This window comes from Lineus longissimus, chromosome 11, assembly GCF_910592395.1.
Source record: "Lineus longissimus chromosome 11, tnLinLong1.2, whole genome shotgun sequence".
Classification (NCBI taxonomy): Eukaryota; Metazoa; Nemertea; class Pilidiophora; order Heteronemertea; family Lineidae; genus Lineus; species Lineus longissimus.
The window spans coordinates 10,928,427-10,953,446 of record NC_088318.1 but is presented as its reverse complement, the minus strand read 5'-3'; the positions used below and the strand labels follow the sequence as shown (position 1 = coordinate 10,953,446).

Below are 25,020 nucleotides of genomic sequence, written 5' to 3'. Positions count from 1 at the left end.
GAGTCCCTGGGGTACATCAATGGTGCACTGGCTGGTGATATTGAAATGTTGTCCCCAGGACCGGGGCCAAAGGACATGAAATTGTTGGTATGTATTGAAGAAATGAGACTGAAGACTGTCTTCAAGATGGCTCGGCACATGGAAGTCTTACTGGCTAGGGATATTGAAAGGTTGACTTCGGTGTGGCCAGGGACATTCAAGTCGCCTTGGCATGGGATATTGAGAAGTTAACTTTAGGATGGCTGGGTCACATCCAAGTCCCATTTGGTAGGAATAGTGAGAGGTTGTCTTGAGGACGACTAGTTCACATCAAAGACACATTTATGGGAAATCGTCTTCAAGATTGCTGTGGCACATACAAGTCACATTGGCCAGTTACACCGAAGAATTGTCTTCACTATTATCAGACCACTTAAAAATTGCATTGTCTGGGAATATCGAGAAGTTCCACCTCTGAGGTGCGTTTGCTGGTGATATTGAACACCTGCCTTAAATATGGCTGGGTTATTTACAAGACACATTTGCTAAGCTATCAAGGAGTAATCACCACCTTGGGTAAAGGTATTGGTTTACCTTTGCAGCACAATAGAAACAAGGCCCTCCCATTACAGTGTTGGAGGGGTACAATCGGATAAAGAGAATAACTCTGGGCCTTACGCCCCTCAAAATGTACTAATCTTTTGTAGGTTTCTTCTGCGTGGTGATTTCCTCTCCAGGTAAACACGTATTCTTCTTAAGCAAACCAATACCTTTAGTCACCCAGGGCCCGGTTTCACAAAGAATCTTAAGTCTGTTTTGGTGACTTAAGTATGAGAATTTCTTAAGTTTTGTCTTAATTTGATTCACAAAGAATCTTAACTCACCTAGCCGACTTAAGTACCCCAAAAACTTAAGCACGGTAGCTACCGTACTTAAGTCGGAATGAAGGACACAAGATGCTTTGAGATTCGTACTTAAGTTTTTGACTTGGCTTAGTCAAAATATTATGACTTAAGACAAACACTTAAGATTCTTTGAGAAACCGGGCCCTGATCACATAATTCCGAATAAACTTGACAGTACAATAAAAGTTACTCGAAGCATTTTTCTTTTTATTAAATAGAGTTTGATCAATATGTACACACAAATGTATTATCCATGTGAAACGGCCTTGGCAAGTCGATTCACACAATTCTCATTATCACTTATCAAAACAATTTTAATACCTTCATGAACATTTTATGATGGATGATTGAACCATGCAACTATTTAAAGGGGTACGCCATTCGTAATGTTGTCCAGTCAAATAGAAATCCACTAATACACAATGCCGTAGTGCATTTATTATGAATACAAATTTGTTTAAACTTGGTATTCATAGTATTTGTATATCAGTCTACACAACAGCAATGTTGAAATTTATATTTAGTACGTATTTCCGCAATTGGACATTTTAAATTCAATTAAAAAATTCAAAGTTTTTAACGAACGGCGTAGGCCTAAAATAATGTGATGCCATGAACCATTATGTAAATGACATGAATTGCAAACTGATCACAGGATGTCTCACACATCAACTTTCAAGTTCAGTCCCATATCCCTGAATACTTCACAGTGGCCGAATGCTCCGCCAGTTCCTTGAACCACTACAAAATAAGAAGCCCTGCACCCATTGTCAAAATGTCCTGGGGACATTGTGCTCACCTGGGAATGATTAAGTGCCAGATGAAATGAGACATGGAGGTTAAATAAACATTATAATATGACAAATTGTGGCACTATCTATGACACTTTTAGAGTTTGACCTGCCAGCCACTGTTGTCATAAGACATCCACACACCAAGTTTCAACTTCCTAGACTCAACAGTGAGCAAACGTGCTACCATTGTTGTCGGACGACAGACAAGAGGTGATGACATAAGCACCCCAGGTGAGCTAAACACCCCAAAAACTGTCGCGACATCATCACACTGTCGAAAGACACATACAGTAAACTCAAAAATAATTCTGGCCATCATACTTTTGCACTTTCATGAAATCACATCTTTGGTGTACTGGTGACTTTAAAGGGACAACTTGGGTGCAGGATTCACCAAGCCAGGAGGATAATACCCCTTCTGGCCACCATGCGCCGCCACCTGTGGCATCACACCAATGCTGATCTCCAATAATGATTTTCGCAAGTGTTACGAGGCAGTTTTGGACTTGGCTTGTGAATTTCACCCCGTTCTAGTGCATTGTTTATTGCAGTTCCACTATTTTTTAATGATCCTGTCTGGTGATGTCACGGTCCTGCTGGAAGCCATTTTTCTATGAAAAACCAACATATCTCATACCCAAGTTGTCCCTTTAAGTTGACATTCAGACAACCCTCTAAGCGTTTTTTTTTCGGCCATATATTTTTGTGATCATTTATTCAAAGGCGAAAATAAATGCACACATTTTGGCGTTTACCATATTGCCTTATTATAAGAAATTCAAACGAAACTACCAAATCTCAAGCAACCAGCCGACAAGCATTTTGAGAGTAGAATCAGTGTCTACTGAGACATGATTTTGAAATGGACTCAACCCACACCACAAATTTAACATACATGCGTTTTCATGTATATCGAGATCATTTTTCACAACAACGGTGGTAAATACTATTCTAGCAAGGGATGCAATTCTTCACGCAATCTTTATTTCCAAATGGTAAGGTGAAGTGGTACAATTATCCCTGCTACAATTAAAGCACTGACAGTGCAGAAAACAGTTGGCAGTAAACATCATATATACACAAATGCTATAATTGTAATATGGTTGTAACTGTACCACCTTACCAAATAAGGAAAATACAAGATTCATGATCATTTTATCTCATCTGACACCAGGGCCAAGTAGTTTAAAAGTAGTTACTGCCAGTCACTAGCCTGGTGTAAACTCCAACACCAAACAGGAAGTCACTAACAAGATGTTAACTTTGACACCAAACCGGAAATCACTTACAAGGTTTTAACTTTAACACCAAACCGGAAGTCACTAACCAGACGTTAACTTTAACACCAAACCAGAGGTCACTAACCAGACGTTAACTTTAACACCAAACCGGAAGTCACTAACCAGACGTTAACTTTAACACCCAACTGGAAGTCACTAACCAGGTGCTAATTTTAACACCAAACGGGAAGTCACTAACCAGACGTTAACTTTAACACCAAACGGGAAGTCACTAACCAAACATTAACTTTAACACCCAACCGGAAGTCACTAACCAGATGTTAATTTTAACACTATGCAAGATACTTGAGTCATTCATCAGGGAGGCGTTCCTAGAATTCATGGTATCATCTGGTCACCTGAAGCCATCAACACGGCTTCCTGCCGAGGAAGGGGTGTCAGACAAACCTCATTGAGACATTTGATGACATCACTCAGCGACTAGACAACAAGGAGCCTGTCGATGTGATCTACGTCGACTTCAGCAAGGCGTTCGAAACAGTGCCACATCGTCGCTTGTTAATCAAACTGCAGGCCATGGGTGTATGCGAACAGTTGTTAAAATGGACACGGAGCTTCCTCACGGACCGTACTATGTACATAACAGTACAGGGTGTAGCGTCGGAAATGAGTCCAGTGATGAGTGGGATCCCCCAAGGCAGTGTCCTGGGGCCCATCCTATTCGTCCTGTATGTCAACGACATACCACAGATGTTCGACTCAAGTGGAAAGCTTCTGGCAGATGATTTGAAAATCTATAGGAGTATCAGGAGGATCCTGGACAGTCTTATCCTACAGGAGGACATTGACAGGCTGAGTCGCTGGTGCCTGAAATGGCTACTTACCCCGAACCCCGTCAAATGTAGTTGCCTACATATCGGGTGTAATAACCCATGTGTGGATTACTCAATCGGACTAGGCCATGCGAGGACGAACCTAAGAGCTAGCGATGCCGAGAAAGACCTTGGGTATAAAGTCACTCCAAATCTCTCTTTTTCCCAACACGTCACGGACACTGCAGCAAAGGCAAACCGGATCCTATGGACAATTAAACGTAACGTGTCATCGAGGAGTGTGCCTGTGATAAAGACGCTTTACTCTACGCTAGTGCGCCCTCACCTTGAATTCTGCAACCAGGCCCTGTTCTTAAAGCATAAGAAAGATAAGAGCACCCTAGAGTCTGTCCAAAGGAGGGCAACTAAACTGGCCACAGCGATAAGAACCCAGCCGTATCATCAAAGGTTAGAAACGCTGAACCTCCACTCTCTGGCCTACAGGAGAGCTAGAGGAGATATGATTCAGACCTTCAAGTATATCCAAGGACTTAGTGGTGGGGATGTCGAGAAACTGCTCCCCCCTGCCCCAGTGAACTTACGGCGGACCAGGGGCCACGACCACAAGCTTCAAAAAATGAAACGGCCAGGGGCCATTGTGCTCACCGTAAGTATTTTTAGTAGACAGTTACAGAAAGTGCTACAGTATGACAATGGTGAATATATTTTTAACTTTGACCTCAGTGACCCTGACAGGTAGGTCAAATAACAAACCAGGGTGATATGTGATGTAGACACATCCACCTGACCATAACAATTTCATCACTCGTTACACTACAGCAATCGGCAAAAAACGATTTCCAAGATGGCCGCCTAATTAAATCTATGGCACCAAATAAATCAAATAATGAAGAAAATGTAAGATAGAACTCAGAAAAGAAAAAAGGAAAAGATGAAAAATAAAAATATTTTTGGCTGTCCTTGACCGGGGTTTGAACTCACGACCTTTGGATTGCCACAATACGAGGAAAAACCCACAAAACATGAAATTTCGGCCATATTTGAATTCCGATCTGGCTGAAACTTGGCATACAAATAGTGGCTTCTTAGATGCATCATTACACAAAATTAAAACCCTTTACATTGAACAACAACAAAACGTACCAAGAACGGTAAAGTTTTCAACTTTGACCTCTGTGAACTTGAAAGGTGGGTCAAATCAAAAACCCATAAGATATGTGATGTATCCTTGCTAGGAGTACCTAACATGAAACTTTTATCAAAAACAAATCAGTAATAAGCGAGAAATCACACTTTTTGAGTTTTGAGTTTGGGCCCCCTGGTGGCCAAGTCAATAATCAGACCGAACCAAAATTCAGTGTAAAAGGTCAACTGACCTAGGGGGTCATTTGTTCAAAGTTTCAAGTTCATTACTGTTGCGGTTGAGAAACGTGCCATAGTTACACTCAAACGGCAAATTTACGCCATTTGACCTCTGCGACCTTAAAAAGTAGGTCAAATCCGAAAAATCGTGCAACATCTGAGGTAACCTTGCTAGGGGTCCCTGCCATAAAAATTTCATCAAAAACAATTTGCTAATAAACAGGCTATTGCACTTCTTACTTTTTCTGTTTTGGCCCCCTGGTGGCAAAGTCAAGAATCAGATCAGGCTGAAATTCAGCACCAGAGGTTATCTGATATAGGGGGTTATATGTACCAAGTTTCAAGCTAATAGCTTTGGTGGTTGAGAAACGTGCCATAGTTACACTCAAACGGCCAATTCACGCCATTTGACCTCTGCGACCTTGAAAAGTAGATCAAATTAAAAACCCGTAAGATATATGATGTATCCTTGCTATGAGTACCTACCACAAAAATTTTATCGAAAACAAGTCACTAATAAGCGAGATATCACACTTTTTAGATATCCACATTTGGCCCCCTGGTGGCCAAGTAGAGAATCAGATCGGACAGAAATTTAGTGTCACGGGTCATCTGACCTAGGGGGTCATGTGTTCAAAGTTTTAAGTTCATAGGCCTAGCGGTTAAAAAACGTGCCACTGTTTTTGAACTAGGATACGACGGACAACGACGACGACGACGACGACGACGGACGACGGACACTGCGGTGTTGTATAGACTCCCCTACGGTGAGCCAAAAAGGCGAGTGAACACCGAACTGAGGCGACTGAGTTTCTGTGAGCGGGTCGTGAACCCATGGAATAACCTGCCAGGTGATGTTGTCGCAGTCAAGACAGTACAGGGCTTCAAGGCCGCCCTGGACAAAACTTGGCGAGACCTTAGATTTGACTTTTAAGGGAATTAACGTTGGCTAGGCACCTCATTTTTAAAACTGCCTAGCGAGAGAGTCAAAGGACAATGTTTTAAGTTGTGATCTCACTGCAATGAAACATACTGTAGAACAAGCTCAACACCAATCACACCTGCGCGGCTCGCGTTTCAAAAGCATTTGCAAACCGTCAATATCCATATCCACAGGACACTGCCTTAGATATTATTGATGATGATGATGAACACCAAATGGGAAGTCACTAACCAGGTGTTAAGTTTAACACCGAACCAGGTGCCAATAACCGGACGTTAACTTTAATTCCACACAAGTCACTAACCAGGTGTTAAACTTAACTCGTGCCTATTTTTTTCCGTTATTTTTTTTCTTCACAAAAATCACTCTTTGAACTAACGCTCATGCCACATGGTCATTATCTTACAATGGCACCTAAATCACAAATACGGTACAGTTATTCACCACAGCTCAGTCACCATCTTGAAAACTATCGATTTAGTAATGTTTAAATAACCGTTTATATGCAAATACAGCATTTGCAAACATTACCAAATTAATCTGGTGTTTGCCTCCCAAATTTGAGAGGCAAACACCGACTTGAAATGTGCAAATTTCAACTCTAATGCATTATCATTAGATTAAGGCAGCGAACATAAAATTTTGTCTTAAAAACAAAATTTCATCAACCAATTTCATCTCCGATGATATGTCAAAGCAAAGACCAAATCAAGGCCCTGACTTTATTGATATGTTTAAATCACAAAACGGTTTCTCAAATTAACTCCAGCCAAAACGATACTGTAAACCCCCTTTATTTCCTGGCCCTCAAGTTTTAGAATCATGACTTGGAGATTTCACAGTGATGAATTTCCATGATTTGGATTTATACGAAGAGAAAACTATTACAAAACTAGTTCTTGCACCATTCGCATTTCGACCCCTTAGATGAACATATAAGGCGTACACAGATTAAAAATTTAACACAGAAATGAATTTGATTCGCTAATGCTAGAGATCAGGTCGGAATCAAAATCAGACCTCTACACCCTAATCAAGGGCCAGTGTTCTAGGAATATTTCATCCCGATTTTGACCAGTGGAAAATAACGTCTCCTATCGAGACAGCAAATGCTATAATCCTTCAGTTTCGTCTGTAGTTCTCTGCTTTAGTGATTGATATTTTCCATTCAGCACAACATCCGTGTCATGGATAGGACATTCCTCCACGTTACTATTGGCAAAGTTCACTTCACCTGAATTTGAGGACGCGTCTTGGTCAGTCAGAACGACTTGTGATTGGTTGGTTGGAATAACCTGCAAGAACCAAGAAAAGATTGAGACCTTTCGAAAAAATGGTCATGACAATAGGTTTCGACCATTTTTTACTTTCCAAAAACCTGTGATGAGTTCCTGTGTCCAATTACTTGCTACAACTGACACAATCACTCCTCACATAGTTCACTGGAAATTCACGCACAATAAATTCATTCACGCACAATAAATTAGAGTTCGCTGCAAGATCATTCAATATGGCATCACGCAGCACTTCTTCCCTCAATATTCAAGGTGCACAATCTTAAAGGGAGACTATAGGCAGGAGCAGCAGGGTTAATTTGGCCATCTTCGGGTGACTAATATGCACAGTAAAGACACTGGGTCATGTTAGATTCAGCTCTTAATATATTCCTCGTACAAACGTGAATAGTTTTGACGTAATGTGAGATTGGAAAGACCCCTATTAGCGATATTGTGTAACTTTATCTTGCCTACTTAGCAGCTGCCTATAGTGTCCCTTTAAACCAAAAGGTGTAAAATTGCAACAAAAGTGTACAGTTTAGTTATTTTTTAAAACACTGCACGATTTTCAAACATTTTGATCTAATTTAAGTGCACTCAGATCTCAACTCAATATTTTAATTTAACAATGTTTTCAAAAATTCTTTAGCATAATCTGTCAGATTTAAATGAAATTCGTCATTTGAACTGATGCAATCTTTGTGTACGATGGCCAAAAAAAGTCGACATTGTAACAGCTCTGGGCATGCCACAGGAGGATTCTCGTGATCTAGCCAGCCAAGACAAACGACAAACCAAGAAGATAAATCTAGGCTACCAAAGAGTTAGGATGTTATGTATACTAGGATGTTATTGAGACATTTCCACACATGGCTCAAGTCCAACGGGTGACAAAGATTGTCTGGATAAGGCCCGAGTCCAATCAGTGACAAAGACTGATCTGGTAAGGCCCAAGTCATTGCGTGAAAAAAAGTGTTGGGCTGAAGGTTCCACTCACAACAGAGTAATAAAATTTACACGAACGTCAATGGAATACAAAGTGCAGGATCGCAACACAAAGTACAGGATCGCAACAAAAAGTGCAGGATCGCAACACAAAGTGCAGGATCGCAACACAAAGTGCAGGATCGCAACACAAAGTGCAGGATCCCAACACAAAGTGCAGGATCGCAACACAAAGTGCAGGATCCCAACACAAAGTGCAGGATCCCAACACAAAGTGCAGGATCGCAACACAAAGTGCAGGATCGCAACACAAAGTGCAGGATCCCAACACAAAGTACAGGATCCCAACACAAAGTGCAGGATCCCAACACAAAGTGCAGGATCGCAACACAAAGTGCTGGATCGCAACACAAAGTACAGGATCCCAACACAAAGTGCAGGATCGCAACACAAAGTGCAGGATCCCAACACAAAGTGCAGGATCCCAACACAAAGTGCAGGATCGCAACACAAAGTGCAGGATCGCAACACAAAGTGCTGGATCGCAACACAAAGTGCAGGATCGCAACACAAAGTGCAGGATCGCAACACAAAGTGCAGGATCGCAACACAAAATGCAGGATCGCAACACAAAGTGCAGGATGACAACGCACAACAATCACCACTATGATCCCAGATTGGTTTTAGTATTTGCAGAAAAGGGAAGACAGACATACCACACAATATTCAGTGTACAAAGTACTAGTAGTTGTTAGAGGTTATTGAATGTGATATGGCAAACTACAATGGAACATCCGTTAGCAGACACCTCTCTATTAAGGACAACCTCTCTAAGGACACTAGTTTTGGTCCCAAATTGGTTGTTTCCATTCAATTTGACATCTCTAATCAGGACACCTCTCTATTAAGGACATCCTCATTATTAAGGACACTAGTTTTGGTCCCAAATTGGTTGTTTCCATTCAATTTAACCTCTCTAATCAGGACACCTCTCTAATAAGGACAGCAGTTGTCAGTCCCGAGGGTGTCCTTAATAGAAAGTTTCTACTGTACAAATACATGTATGTCACTAGTCTAGAATCGGTAAAGATTTATGTGGTGCAGCCAGTCAATGGTGTGAATGTCAAAGAGAGACCAAATTCCAATCCATATCTTGCAGGAATTGCACATCGTGCAGGCCAAGCGAGAGGCCACCTTGCCAGGTGAAGAGACATGGGCCAGCAAGATACGAGTTAGCGAGCCCCAGCTGATGAAGACGCGCTATCACAGGCTGAGTTCGTGACCCAATTGTCATAAACCAGATACAGTGGAACCTCCCTTAGCGAACACCTCTCTATTAAGGACAACCTCTCTATTAAGGACACTAGTTTTGGTCCCAAATAGGTTGTTTCCATTCAATTTGACCTGTCTAATCAGGACACCTCTATATTAAGCACAGCAGTTGTCAGTCCTGTGGGCGTCCTTAATAGAGAGGTTGTACTGCTGGAACACTGAAGAAGGTTTGATAAACACAAAGTGAGAAACTATGTGTTTCTTTTCAAATCAAAACCTCGTCTCAAGTTTCTACTGGTTTAGAATATGTCATACGTTAGTGCTAAAAATATCACAGTCTACGCTAGGTGGGGACAGTTGGAGAGTTAGCACATAAGTCTTACCTGTCCGTTGGACCCCAGTTCTATGGGCTTTTCAACTGGGTCATATGTCTAAACAAAAAATCATTTGTATCAGACATTGCATTCCAGTAAGAAATTTCCCCTAAATGTCAGTTGGGCACCCACAACCACCATTTGACTCCGAGAGAAGAGTATTTTTTGACAGGAATGGAATTCATTTCATAATTATCAAAGGAATTCAAGCGCGGCACAGATGATTTAGAAGAGACAAGAGAACATCGCAGGAGTGGTTGTCTTGGTTGGGAAACCAACAAGACTGTAGGTCAAGTGGGTTTACAGGGTGCAAGACAACCACATATGTGACCTGCCACAGCAAAACCAGGCGCATGTCGCACAGAAGATGAGCCTAAATGACACCAGGAGTTAATGAAAGAAATTGATGTGCTCATATTTCACAAAAGGCAGACAATAGAGAAATGAACAAACAGTCCGTCTCAACCTGCCAAGCTCAGAGCAACATGCGCCTGGTTTTGCTGTGACGGATCACATATAGGACATTGCCCATAAAAATCCTTTGCAATGATGTTCAACCAACAGACCATCAAATAATCTCATGTTTGGTATGAAGGAGACGCTGTGGTCTAGACTAGCGCTCAAGAGATCCCGAGTTTGATCCTCACGGTTGGCGTGAGACTTCAGGCAGGTCTCTTCGTTTTACTTGCCTCTCCACACCCAGGTAAACAAATGGGTACCGGTCAGAAGGCACAGATTATAGCGCTGATTGAGCAGCTCATCTAAGGTCTACTGAAAGGTTTCTGGACAGACTGGGGTTAAACTGACAGTCGGATGATAACCTATATCGTAGTTGAAATCAGACTATAAGCCCTAAACTTGGACTTTATTTTCTGCCACTCTTTTGTCACACGAGGCTTAGAGGTTTTGAGACAGCTTTTTGGAACTCCTCGATAGAGTCTTGGCATGGGACTGTGAAGAACCCCCTCCCCCCACTCTAATTCCAAGTCCTTCCAACAAGGATGCTTTAGCATAACTGCCAAGCCAAAAATCGATCAATTTGTCAAATTAACCAAATGTCATTAAAAGTAGTGCTTTTCAAAGAACTTTCGGTATTCAGAAGTAATTATCTAAAATCTGAATAGTATTATCAGTTAGTACAGTTTACATAGCTTATATATACAATATTTTACACTTATACCAACTTTGACGAATTTTTCAACAAAATTAGAAGAGACATGTGGAAATGGTTGGCAGGTATGCTCTGGAAGTTTCATGTAGATCTTAAAGTCACTTTACATACCGATTCAGCAATTACAAAAGTTTGAGTTTCACAACGGAGAAATCGTCGCACCCTTTCCGGCAAACAACAGCAAATGCGATCACAGAGGGGGTAGATTAACCTCCTATCGACCTTTTTTCTTCTATTGAAACCTGAAAAAGAAAACAAACTTTAGTGAACAAGTCACATATTCAGAGAGAAATTGATTTCATCATTGTTCGATGAAGCGGGGGCTGATCATATCATCCATGATTAGAATGGCATTCAATCACATCATACCTTCATAAACCCGAGTGCTGACCACATCATAGCATTTACCCTATAGGGAGACCAGTGGACCAGTGGCATGGCCGTTAGAGCACTAGGCTCATACCGTAGGCCATTGTGCTCACCGTATAGATATTTGGTGGTTAGGAATTCATCCTGGTTAAGAAACATGTACATGACTGTATAGCACATACGTCAAATCAAAGTCGGTATGACATGTGATGCATCCTTCCTTGGGAGTACCTACCTTCTTACCTTTACCTTTTTACCTTTACCTTTTTAGGAGTACCTACCGTTAAGATATTATTGAAAACTAGTCACTGATAATAAAATGAGATATTGCACTTTTTTACCTTTTCCGTTTTGGCCCCCTAGTGGCCATCATAGCGAATCATAGTGAAATTTTGCCACATGAAAAATAAACACTTTTCACTTCTGAGAGCATAACTCAACTTTGGGAAAAAGAGGAACTTGGCACCTTTCTATGTAAGACCTTCGACAATTCTGGGTCAATCCTATATTACCAAAAAAAGATTCTGGACAAATGAAAGTAATTCCATCTTACCTGTCATCCAACTAACAAGAGGAGCCACCAAAAACATCACAATGATACAGATAGGACTGTAGTATAAATAGGAGATTTTGTAGATATCACTATACCTGAAGTGAAAGAATTAATAACTTTGACACACAGAAAATCCTTCTTTATTTCATTAACACCTTCAGCGCCGAACCACGTAGACCTACGTGGTCCAAATCCCCTCTCTTTGAGCTGGTTATCGGAGTCTCACGGACTTCATGAGGGAACTACGCCATCGCCATCTTCAGGGCAGGGAAGGAACTGAAGACCAAACCACTGCATAACCAACTAAAGCTGTTCCGACACCGGGAATTTTTAGGGGGGTCAGGGGGTGTTGGAAAAGGGGGTCATTTTAGTCATTTTTGGTCATTTTTCAACCAAAAAATAAAATATAGTAAAGGAGCGTAGCTAACATTACTCTATTGATTCAAGAAGACCTCGTCTTGGAGAAGTTACTGCAAAAGACCTTATGCAGCCATCTCTTATACTTTTTTTTTCTGGGGGTCTGAAAAGGGGGTGTTTGGGGGTGAAACACCGGCACTGAAGTTCCGAGCATCTCGTACTCTTGAATCCGAGGTAATTTATACATACCCTGTGGAGGTCGTTGTTGGCAGGACAGAGATTGTCGGACTTTCTGTGGACATGGTTGTCAAAATAGTTGTCATGTTTTCGAACCCATTCTCAGTAAACGAGGTGTTGACAATGGCACATGAATTGGTTGATACTGGAAGAACCGGCAGGGGATGCTTGACTACGACAGCTCCGATGCCCAACCAGAATGATGTGACAATGCTTAGGAAGAAACCGACCCCGGCACCCTGGAACATAATAAAAGACACCCTGGTAAGCTTATGCGACAGTTTTCTTCTTTAGAATTCACTCTGCACCCGGACGAAATATTCTTCAGGGAGTATTTCTCCTCAAAAAGGAAATGAGCATTAGGAATGAACCTTTTTGCATGCCACTATGGTTACAAACCAACCAAGTCCTAGGCCTGGTGGTTCCTACTTGGCTTTGGCCAGAGGACAGAGTATCCATCACAAGACCCCTCACTATCCAACATGCCATCCATTTGGATGGGATCCTTTACTTGCTTCCACCTCAACCAGCAGAAAAACAGCAGTTATCCGTCTGGGATTGAACCCACATACAACATCTTAAAGGGGCATGCCAGGCAGGAGCAGTGGGGTTGAATTGGCCATCTTCAGGTGACTAATATGCACAATTAGGACAATGGGTCATTTTGGTTCAGCACTGAATAGATTCCGCGTACGAGCATGAATAATTTCGACTAACTGTGAGATGGGAGAGACCCATATTGGCGACTTTGTGTAACTTTATCTTGCCTACCTAGCTGCTGCCTATAGAATCCCTTTAATCAAGTGAACAACTTATCACCACTCAAGATCATTCACCTTGAGATCATTTTAAAATTGGCCAGAACTTTTTTCAAAACACTAAACTTAAAAAACATTTTTCAAAATTGTCAGACTACTTTTCGCCATATCTCTAGTCTAAAGTAAAACTTGACTTTATTATTTCATGGAATCCCTGCCACTGCACCATCACACGTTGACACTTACCCAAGAATTAACGAAAGGAAGAAACATGCCCACCGTGAAGACAGCGAGTATCGGCCCGCCAGCCATGCCGAATATACTCAGTGAGATCTGTACAAGAGTGGAAGGCATCAACTTTGCGAGGAAAGCGAGACCCAGCGTGGTGAACCCAAGGACAACAGCTGGAAAAAAACAATCAAACATTTTACTCTGACACACAAATGACACATGATTGGTTAGTTTCGGAAGAAGCGTACACTTTCAAATTTTCTCAATTTTCTCAACACCAACCAGTCACTGATGGATTTAAAGAGAAGCTGATCACCTTTAAAAATCTCAGCACTTTTTAGATTAAACACAGGCACCTCCTTGTGGTCTTATTAAAAAAAGAAATGGTCAAGGCCATTGTGCTCACCTCCCTCACAGACAGTTCAATATATACAGTGAAACCTCCCTTAGCGGACACCTCTCTATTAAGGACAACCTCTCTATTAAGGACACTAGTTTTGGTCCAAAATTGGTAGTTTCTATTCAATATGACCTCTCTAATCAGGACACCTCTCTATTAAGGACAGCTTTTGCCAGTCCCGAAGGTGTCCTTGATAGAGAAGTTCTACTGTGTATGATAAAAATTCACCAATGATCAAGCCCTTAGTTTCGATTTTGGTGACCATACCAGGAATCGAACCGGACCGAAATTTAGTCTGCAACGTTTCATAACATAGGGCTATATATGTACCAAGAAATGTTAAGTCAATAGCTTCAGTAAACCTGCCTCTGCTAACGGACGACGACAACGGACGCTGCGTCATAAGATAAGCTCACCTCTCTGGAGATGAGCTTACCAGTCAACAGACATACCTCCAAGCCCTGAACCACGGTCCCAGGGTCATTAAATACATCTGAACAGTATAGGTCTCAGTGTTTACATGCATTACACATATATGGAAATTACATGGGCACAGGATTTTACTCATTGAATATAAAGAAGGTATCAAAAACAATGGCATCATAGGATTTCGCTCTATATCACCCTGCAGTAGCAATCTGTCGAAAGATAATAATCACAGTACCCAGGGTAGGCCTGGGTGATCTGTCTATGATCTAAATGCGCTAGAATCCTACCTAGAATCTTTGATATAACTGTTGCCATTCCCTCCTCCATGTTGAGTTCTTTTACCCTGTAGTATATTGGCTTGATGAGATCTTCGAGAAAGACAGTGGCCAGTGAGTTCACCCCCGAAGACACAGTGCTGCAAGAGACGGGGGAGAATTTGTCACAACCAAAGTCAAAGGCGCTTGCAGCTAATGCAAAAGTCAATGTAGACCCTGTACCCCCCCCCCAGCAGTCAGGTTTCACCATTAATTTAGTGTACAGTTAGTGTGAGTGTGAAAAATGTGGTGTACTCCAGAGAACTTTCTTTTTAAGTCCTACATGTACAACTGTACACTATCGTGTCACATCCTGGCCTGAGAACTCTCAACTACATGTGGATCGCCTGACTAGTGGGGATACAGGGTTTACACTGACAGTTGCATAGTTAGGCATTCGAAGATACATACTTTTTGTATCATCACCGACCGTACCACCCCGGGTCGACTCCCAGCACTTCAAGCACCATTAATGGAAGGAGCTGGTCCCCTCGCATCACAAAAACCTGTTTAATTTGATCACAATCGTGAAAAATATGTGTTCATGATGATAAAGTTCCATTAGACACTTACCTTAATGCAGCACTGAAGACACATGACATCACCAATCCAGCCAACCCGGGGTAAACTCCGAGCACTTCTAGCACCATTAATGGAAGAAGCTGGTCACCTCGCGTCACCAAACCCTGTTTAATCGGATCACAACCGTGATAATACGCGTACATGACGACTCCCGTCAAACACAACAGGACCAAAAAGAGGAATGTCGCAATCATGGCAATGTACACCGCTCTGAAAATAAAACAATTACCAATATCAGTAACAACAGATTCATGCCTCAAAGATGCAGACAAAACATTTATGAAATCGACTGTATGGGTACATTTCCCTCTGGACAGCATGCGGGAAAGGTTCACGGGACTTTTATTTTGGTGTTTACAGGTGATCTTCAAGGGACAATATGAATATATGCAGCAGCTAGGCAGGCAAGATAGTGTTACATGAAGTTGCAGATAGGGGTCTCTCACATCTCACAGTATGTTGAAGTGATTGACGCTTGCACGAGGACCTATAAACATGTTCCAATTAAGGTGAATTAACCCCAGTTACAGATATTACTACTCTACCAGTGTGCATCCTATATCTTCAGTACTTCTGGAATTCACACAGTATATGATTGCTATCATACTTAAACAATCTAGGTTATACTGTGCCACAGTTTATTTTCTGCAATTTCTGTAAACTGAGATATGTTCATCAAGTCAAAAGTTGAAAAACTTTCGCAAGTTTATTTGGCAGAAGACTTAATTTTTCGAAATTTTCTCGAAGACGATCAGAGATAACTATCTACAGGGTGGCCCAGAATTATTTTCCCTTGCACAATAGAGTTCTATTGTGTATCCATTGTGTGAGGGAAAATAATTCTGGGCCACCCTGAAGTCTAATCCTTTATACTGTCACAAATCATACATGTAACTCGGGGCACTTCTAGTGATGAGGAAAGCATAGTAGAAACAATTCAGTGCACGAAGGGTGATATTTTTCATGCAAATTACCCTCATGAAATGCAAATTAGGCGAGAAAGGTATTTTGGGAGACTGACAGCATTAACCTAAGCTTTCTAATGATACCTTGATCGTTTTCACAGGTGCAAGCAAAGAGTAGACCTAGCAAGGGCCGCATGGAGGTTTGTTTCTCCATAGCGAATCACATATTTCAAAGCCACTTACTTTTGAGCATCTTCTAGCTTGCGCATACTAAGGTATCGTTGGATCATGGCTTGGTTGGAGCCATATATTGACAGGACTGTGAACGTGCCACCAAACACCAAGGTCCACAGAGTATGGCGCTCGTATGGACTCGGGTTGAAGCTAAAAATGGAAAGGATCTCTCCTGATATGATCTGCACAGGGCTTTCCTACTAAGGAGGTTGTTGGGGCGACATGCTGAGAGTGCAGGGGACACCAGAAAACCGACAGGCTCCCCCAAGGGCTGAGTTTTTTTCTCAAATATTTTTTCTTGGTTTTTGACTCCCCAATCACATTTTAACCAACGGACACAGGGCATATTGCAATAAGTAGAAACAAGTTTATTTCAGCGTCAAATTTTTTCTTATTAGGACAAAGTAATGCATGCATGCAATCAATCCCCAAAAGTGTGTTCTGGGTCATCGCACGTTTTTCACAGCATTATCTCGACATCAGAGACAACCCGCCCTACAGAGAAGTTGGAAAGCCATGGATCAATAGGATTATTCAGCATATTTCACAGCCTTGAGTTTAGACTTTAAGAGGAGGCATTCTCCGGTGACATCAAAGCCAAATCGAATATTCACGTCTAAAGACATCTCTGAGTTACATCAATCATGCTTCCATCTAATCACGGCCGGTACAGAGCCAAATCCAATATCAAGGCCTGTATACTACGTCTGAGCACACATCTCTGATTTACATCAATCATGCTTCCATGTAATAGCAATGATGTTGTCATGATTGATTTGGAATTGGTTACCAACTTTTAAATCAATATCTACAAAAAGCTGACAACATTTAAGCTCTGTACACACTGACAGCATTTTCGGGAACATTTTCGGAAACATCTCGGCAACACATTGGTGGCAACTCACCACACCAAATTAGGCAGAAGATGCCTTAAATCTGGTTAATATTCTGGGTGTAAAGTATAAGAGTTTTGAGAAATAAATTACAGATTTGTTTATTCTATCTTGACCAAAAATAACTTCAATTATAAGTTATTAAAGTACAAACAACAATTTGATTTATACACAACAGAAAAACCTGTACAACAAGGATGCAACACCAATTACAATCATGTGAAATATGAAATCTTTATGAAAACAATACATTTATGGTTAACAACTTGAGCAATTTCTATCATGTTGACAGCAGTAATGTTGTTTTCGATTAAGAATTCGGCACCATAAAACTGACAGGCTCCCCCAGGGGCCAACTGGCTTCCTGAGGGGAAACCCTTGTAAATAGGATGACACACCCAGGAAGGACACTGGTTTGGGAGTGTGGTAAGTCATTTCCATCAAATCTGACCTTTATTATCATGACACCTCACTAACTCAAACTGTCATGTTCAACAAGATTATAGGATTTGTAAAAAAAAACAAACTAATTTTTCCAAGCTGTAGCGGCTGACGATGTCGTGATGAATGGGACATGCCGGAGTGATCACAAGTGACGACCTGAATATAAACTGACTTCATACTCAAACACTTTCAATAAATCAATACTTGGCGGCCGTACATGGAAGAGATTAGAAAATGTCAAATGGGATTACAAACGTCATCAAAAGAGATTTATAAACTGGATACTGGTACATGAACATCCATATCATGAGAGCAACAGTAAAATGCTAGATTTGACATGTTTTAGGGGTGAATATGGCGAAGAAACGATGAAGGGCATTGGTGAAGAACTTAGACTCTCAAAAATAAAGACATTTGGGCTGTTTTCAACACAAATATGCATCCAGTAGAAGGTTTTCAGCATAATGAAAAACCCTAAAAAGGTCTATCAGAATCTCAAAACCTTTAGGAGTTTCTAATTTTACCAAAAAGCTTTAGAGGATGCACATTCGTCCTGCCCAAAAAATATTTGAGGTGGCTATCAGGACACAGTACTTCCAAGGAATTGGCCCCGTACACCAACAAAACCACCTATGATGATCACTCCCTGGATGACAACAACAAGCAGGCCCGTCCCCCCATGCAACACCACCACTCCGAGTACAACTGAAGATTACTCACTCTATGAATTTGATTCGCCCACCCTCCAGGGCTCGGTCCCACACCTCACCAAAGCCACCTATCATGATCACTCCCTGGATGACAACAGCAAGTAGGCCCGTACCCCCCATGCAACACCACCGCTTCGAGTACAACTCGAGATTACTCACTCTATGAACTTGATTCGCCCACCCTCCAGAGCTCGGTCCCACACCTCGCCAAAGCCAGCTATCATGATCTCTCCCTGGATGACAACAGCAAGTAGGCCCGTACCCCCCTTTTAACACCACCACTTCGAGTTCAACTCAAGATTACTCACTCTATGAACTTGATTCGCCCACCCTCCAGGGCTCGGTCCCACACCTCACCAAAGCCACCTATGATGATCCCTCCCTGAATGACAACAGCAAGTAGGCCCGTACCCCCCCTTTTAACACCACCACTTCGAGTTCAACTCAAGATTACTCACTCTATGAACTTGATTCGCCCACCCTCCAGGGCTCGGTCCCACACCTCACCAAAGCCACCTATCATGATTACTCCTTGGATGACAACAGCAAGCAGGCCAGCATAGACAATCAACATTTGGAAGACATCGGTCCACATCACAGCCTTCATGCCTCCCTAAAATCATCAGAAGATTTTCAATTCTTAATTTCTGATAAACGAATCTACATAAATTTCTGATAAACCAGGGTCCATTGGAACCTGACCATCTCGCTTGTTCATGTTGATATGTGACCCGCCATGACAAAATGAGTCGCATGTCGCTCTGAGCTTGACAGGTTGAGACAGACTGGTTGTTCATTTCACCATTGTCTGCCTTTTGTAAAATCGAAGCATATCAATTTCTTCTATTATGTCCTGGTGTCATTTTAGGCTCATCTTCTGTGCGACATGCGACTCATTTTGTCGTGGTGGGTCACATATATTGTTTTTGTTCAGATTGTCATAAAAGGGCCGACCATCATTGAATATTTCCTTGAATATTTTACGTGAAGTAGTATGCCCATGACAACAAAATCTTCTTTTTTTTGACTGACAATTACACCCTGTATAGTAGATCAATTTTATATTGTTATTACAGGTATGCTGCAGAACAAAGATCTTGTTAAGTGTCCTTTAAAGTACATCTATACTTTTAAAGTACACCTATACTTTTAAAGTAAGTTGCACAACAATTAAGACAATTTACATTCTTTTATTCGGAAGTAATTCTTACTTATTCGTACATGCACACCAAAATATTGCATAATCATCTCCTTGTCATGAAAAATGATACATGTTGTGGCTGTTAAATGATGATATAAACTAAAAATTTCAAGAAAATATTAATTATTACCTACCAGCGCTGTATAAAATGTACAGACGAGCCCTATGCTTAAGACGGACACCCACATCGGCAGGCCACTCACTGCAAATAACACCCAACATTATATGAAGTTTGAAACTGATTATTTGGTATTACCAAAAGTGGACAAGCTTCAGTCGAGTATTACAAGTTTACAAATATTTTCTTACGGTACATACACACTCAGTGCCCTGCACAAAATTTCATTAAGAAGAGAGTAGCGCGCACCATCCAAAAATAATTTTCAAAGGGACATTATAGGCAGCAGCTAGGCAGGCAAGATAAAGTTACATGAAGTCGCCAATAGGGGTCTCTCACATCTCATAGTATGTCAAAAAATTGATTTACACTTTTACGAGGAATATATTTAGTGCTGAATCTGACATAACCAAGGGCCCTTACTGTTTATATAATTCACCTGAAGATGGCCAAATAACCCCCTCTGCTCCTGCCTATAGTCCCCCTTTAAGACTTTTTCCTCCCCTCAAAAGTTTTTACATGGTTTATCTATAAGGACAGACTCTCTCAGTAATTCCGCTTTGTTGCACAGCAAAATTTGAAAATTGTCCAAAAATTGCCAGTTTATGATTTCAACGCCAATGAGAAATCAGCCAAAATTCAATTGGGAACACTGGCTGCCCGTACCATTTTGCATTGTATGGTAATTTTATTCATGAGCTCTAAGTCTGACTGATATGCAAATGTGTTTAAAACATCTGCATTCAATACCAAACCTGCATCATTACCTCACAATCAATTGTGTGTATATTCGAATGTAAATTTCTTAGAATTGTGTATTTTACTATTTGTTTCTTTGAAGCCGATTGCTAATACCTACCCTGACTAAATGCTAAAGCTGGAGCATATATCACTATTGCCATGTACAGAAGCTGAAAGGAGAAATGAATACAATATATGGCACAAGTCTGAAAAGATGATAATAAATCACTCATCCATAACTTGAATTTTTTTAAGAGGAATCACTTCACCCAAGAATTTTAGAATAAATACTTGTCCAACTGCAATCCCTGTCCTCATCCTTCACCACAGCAGTGACAGTCTAGTTCAGTTTAAAATACATTCAAAAATCACTCAAACAGAACCAGTGTGTTCACATGTATGCCCCCCCCCCCCACCATCCCCGCCCCAGCATACACCAACACTAACTAGTACCTTTAATAGCAGAATAACTGCATATGTACACGGATGCAGGTTTTTAAACAGAACTGCTGGTAGAAGAATATAAAAACTATAAACTTATCAATTTAACATAAAACCTCAATTACACTGCCCACGTACATGTTAAGTATGTAAATATTTGTCAGACAATACATGTTGCCCAACTGCAGACAAAACCATGCTATCCAATTTTTTATGATTCTGAAGGATTTGACAAAAAGTTCAAAGAGCTCCATTTCCCCAGTTGATTGAATCATCTAGCCACAAAATAAAGTGGCTGTGCTTACCATTTGGAGAATAAACACGGCAGAGACAAGAATTCTTATGACTCGGTTGAACCTCAGCTCAAGATACTGAAAATGAAAAGAAGGCTATATCATGGGGGATTATGTACGTCATGGCGTTGAAAAGCCCAGGAACCACAAAAACGAGGTTGGAATTGGAAACATATGTACACTAAATGTCAACAGTGTAGTCTGTACTGGAGACCTTTCTTTGTACCCTTTACTGCCGCTTGTCCAATTTGAAATTTTAACACAGAATGTCGCATCTAGTGACTACCACAAATAGTCTCACTGAAAGTCCTGCTAAGTTGTAATTTTCTAGGAGATAGTCCACATAGGCCCCTTGCCAGATACACATAAACCACCTATTGGGCCAAAATAAAATATCTTTGCAATAGAGATCTATGGTCAAATATGCCAGCCAATGGCTCTAGAGGCAAAGTAGTCAAGAAATTCTTTACTCTTGATGAATGGTTTTCCTAAGATTTGAACATGGAAATCTTGGAAAACCATAAGCGTGGTCAGTTTATCATTCAGTTTAGCTTGCTGGCAGTGATGTAATCTAAGCTAAATACATTGGGTGACCAGAGGCAAAGAAGCCTGACATGGGTTAGGGTTATCATCATGCAATTTCATACTCAGCAATACATGGATTTGGCCATAACAATCAACATTTCCCACCAAGCTCACCCTCACTGGCCTCAGGTGGAAGCTAAATGATATGTACATGATTTGGTAAACAGCCTCCATGTCCTGGACACCAGGCCAGATGAACAAAGGATGTAATTTTACAGGCTGGTGGTATTCTATTATACCAATCAGTGTTCGCCTTCATTCACCTTCCACCTGGGTGCGAACTTTTGGGTAATGTTTGATTGTTATGGTAAAATCCATGATCCAAGTAGGCCTATGTTCTCAATATAAAACATGTTTATGTCTGTAAGACGGTGTATGACCAACTCGGCCTATTACCAACTCGACCTACCAACTCGGCCTGGGTTATAAATCATTGGTTTATTGGCATAAGTTTTTCTTATATTTTTTTGTTTTTTGTTGGTATATATAGGCCTACTATGTATTCATTCCTGTTGGAAATTTGAAGAAAATTTATTGGGATTTGAAGGAGAAATCCATGAAATAACGGCGGCGAGTGTGGAAAAGTCGCGGTAGCACTCCAAATGCACATTCATGACTGTGATTTCATGGATTTATCCTCCAAATCTTGATGAATTCTCTTCAAATTTCCAACAGGAATGAATAAATAGTAGGCCTATATATATAGCAACAAAAAAAAACAATATAAGGAAAACTTATGCCAATAAACCGATGATTTATAACCCAGGCCGAGTTGGTGGGCCGAGCTGGTAATAGGCCGAGTTGCCCCGTAATCTGTAAGACATCCCTCTTAACAGCTACCTCAAACCCCAACAGGGACGACATGAACTACAAAAAATTGCCCCCATATTAGCAAATTGGCACAATGCTAAACACGTGACATATAAGTATAAAGGGTATCAGGCTGTTTCGCTACATTGCCAGTTCGCTACCAGTCGTTTCGCTACATGTGGCAGTCGTTTCGCTACATGGTAGGTCGTTTCGCTACATGGGTGGAGTCGTTTCGCTACATGTTGGGTACGGTCGTTTCGCTACATGGAGGACGTTTCGCTACATGGGTGGAGTCGTTTCGCTACAGGGATGTAGGTCATTTCGCTACATCGTAGGTCGTTTCGCGACATGGGTGGAGTCATTATTTTTACTCTATTTTACCCTACTATAAATTCCCGGTGGTGACTACAAATTTATTATAGCACAGTTTGCCGGTAAAAAAACTTATACGGTTTGATGGCGCGCAAGGGGTTCTTGTCGTCCTGGCCTGGGTTAGGCCACATAAAAAAAAGAGTTGGTGATCGTCCCCGCCCGCCCCTACGAAAAACGCCCGGCCCCATTTTTTATTAAAATCCTAAAAAAGTTGGTATATTGTTCTATAGGGTCAGAATTGCACGATTTATTTCTTTATTTTTATTACTTGCTTAGAAATATCTGTAGGCCATGCACATTTGTCTCTTTTACTTTTTTGAGGGCCCTGAAAAGGGCCGTATATCAATGCTGCACCAAAGGCCTAGCGCCTCCTAAGGATACCGCCCCCGGATTTCTCGTGCCAGTCTATGTTGTCCGTCGTCGTTGAGATGCACACCATCACTCTTCATCTGCGACTGCCGGTGGATAGACTTAAGTTCGATTAAGTCGATTCTCTTATCTTTTCTCAATAACGCGTTGATCTTGGCGACACATTTGTTGTACTTCTCTGGGACTCTGTAGCGACTCTTGCTTGTGTTGAATCTTTCCATAAGCGAAGTTATGCTTGCTCGTGGCCCCTGCTTCTGGCACTTGCCGACCAGGTTCTTCAGTCGCTTGAAGACTTGTATCGGCTGGGGGCACATAGATAAATCGTTCCCGCCGATCGCAAACAGCTTCAAGCTTTTCTCCTTCAGAGAAATACTGCGTTGCGCTCAACTGCCAATTATGCATTAGTCTGGTGGACACGAGGTTGGCCTTAAACTTGCTTGAAATCGAAAATTTGGACAACACACGTGTACTACAGCGCAAACGGCAGCATTCTGACATATAGAAACATGTGGTCTGATTCTATTTTTACTTGTCATTTAGTGATCACGCGTCCAACCTCGTATGCAGGGTAATGTGGCTTTCTCATTGGTCGAACGTTAATTTTGTTCACAGCCTTATAAGGCACTTGAGCGCAACGCAGTATTTCTCTGAAGGAGAAAAGCTTGATGGGTTATATCCGGTACGCGCGAGACTACCGCAAAGACTTATGGGTACGTACCGCCAGCTCCCCCGGTCTGTACATCTTGATTGTAGTATACTCGAGCATTTTTTCCCTAAATTCACAACAAATATTTAGCCCGGAGTTTAGCACAAACTTGAAAAAATAATGACTCCACCCATGGAGCGAAACGACCTACGATGTAGTGAAATGACCTACATCCATGTAGCGAAACGACTCCACCCATGTAGCGAAACGTCCTCCATGTAGCGAAACGACCGTACCCATCATGTAGCGAAACGACTCCACCCATGTAGCGAAACGACCTACCATGTAGCGAAACGACCGCCACATGTAGCGAAACGACTGGTAGCGAACTGGCAATGTAGCGAAACGACAGTAAACCGTATAAAGTACCTCATGAGCACTGGTCAACTGTAATTTGTGGAACATCGGTAGATAGATCTGGGCTGCTATCGGAAATGTTATGAAGTATGATATGAAGAGCATGACGTATAGTGTCCCGAACGAATATATCTCAGACGGTGTCCCCAGAACCGACACTGCTGACATGAAACTGGCTAAAATAGACAAGGTCACTGGCAAAAGTTTCATGTTTCTGCCACCAAGAAAAAAATCTTTGGTGGTTTGTTGTTGTTTTGAGCCAATAATGCCATAGTAAATTCCGATTGCGGCGCTCACTAGAAGCACTAGACCGAACAGAAGGTAATCGGCCCAGTGAAATCGGATTATACGGTCACTTTCCATCATGAAAATAGGTTTTTATCGGAGAAATTTTCGACGAGGTAATCTTCCCCACGACATGCCCGCAGATGCACATGCTGCGATTGCAAAATATATGGAGTGCCACCGTGGTCAAAAATATAGTTTTGACCCCAGAAAAACCCTAAAGAAACCAC

General features: G+C 41.5%; 1 protein-coding gene across 2 annotated transcripts; it reads right to left on the bottom strand.

The window, feature by feature from the left end:
• Positions 1–1,079: 1,079 nt before the first annotated feature.
• Positions 1,080–24,917, bottom strand: LOC135495638 (sodium-coupled monocarboxylate transporter 1-like). Of its 2 annotated transcripts, XM_064784453.1 has the most exons (14): positions 24,518–24,917; positions 21,319–21,384; positions 20,691–20,742; positions 19,848–19,915; positions 18,971–19,125; positions 16,475–16,615; positions 15,318–15,536; positions 14,718–14,845; positions 13,617–13,774; positions 12,625–12,851; positions 12,019–12,113; positions 11,208–11,338; positions 9,935–9,982; positions 1,080–7,352 (listed from the first exon to the last, which is right to left on the bottom strand). In XM_064784453.1, exons 1-14 carry the CDS (start codon positions 24,869–24,871, stop codon positions 7,170–7,172), a joined length of 2,025 nt encoding a protein of 674 aa, XP_064640523.1. In that variant the 5' UTR covers positions 24,872–24,917; the 3' UTR covers positions 1,080–7,169. The 2 variants fall into 2 exon arrangements, with proteins under 2 accessions (XP_064640523.1, XP_064640524.1); XM_064784454.1 differs by lacking the exon at positions 9,935–9,982.
• Between the last annotated feature and the right edge of the window lie 103 nt (positions 24,918–25,020).

Coding starts and splice junctions, on each gene's coding strand:
- LOC135495638 (XM_064784453.1), bottom strand. CDS start 24,871: ATGATGGAAAGTGACCGTATAATCCGATTTCACTGGGCCGATTACCTT. Junction 19,916..20,690: donor AGCTTTAGCATTTAGTCAGG/GTAGGTATTAGC, acceptor TGTTATTTGCAG/TGAGTGGCCTGCCGATGTGG. Junction 11,339..12,018: donor TCTTGTTAGTTGGATGACAG/GTAAGATGGAAT, acceptor TTTCTTTTTCAG/GTTTCAATAGAAGAAAAAAG.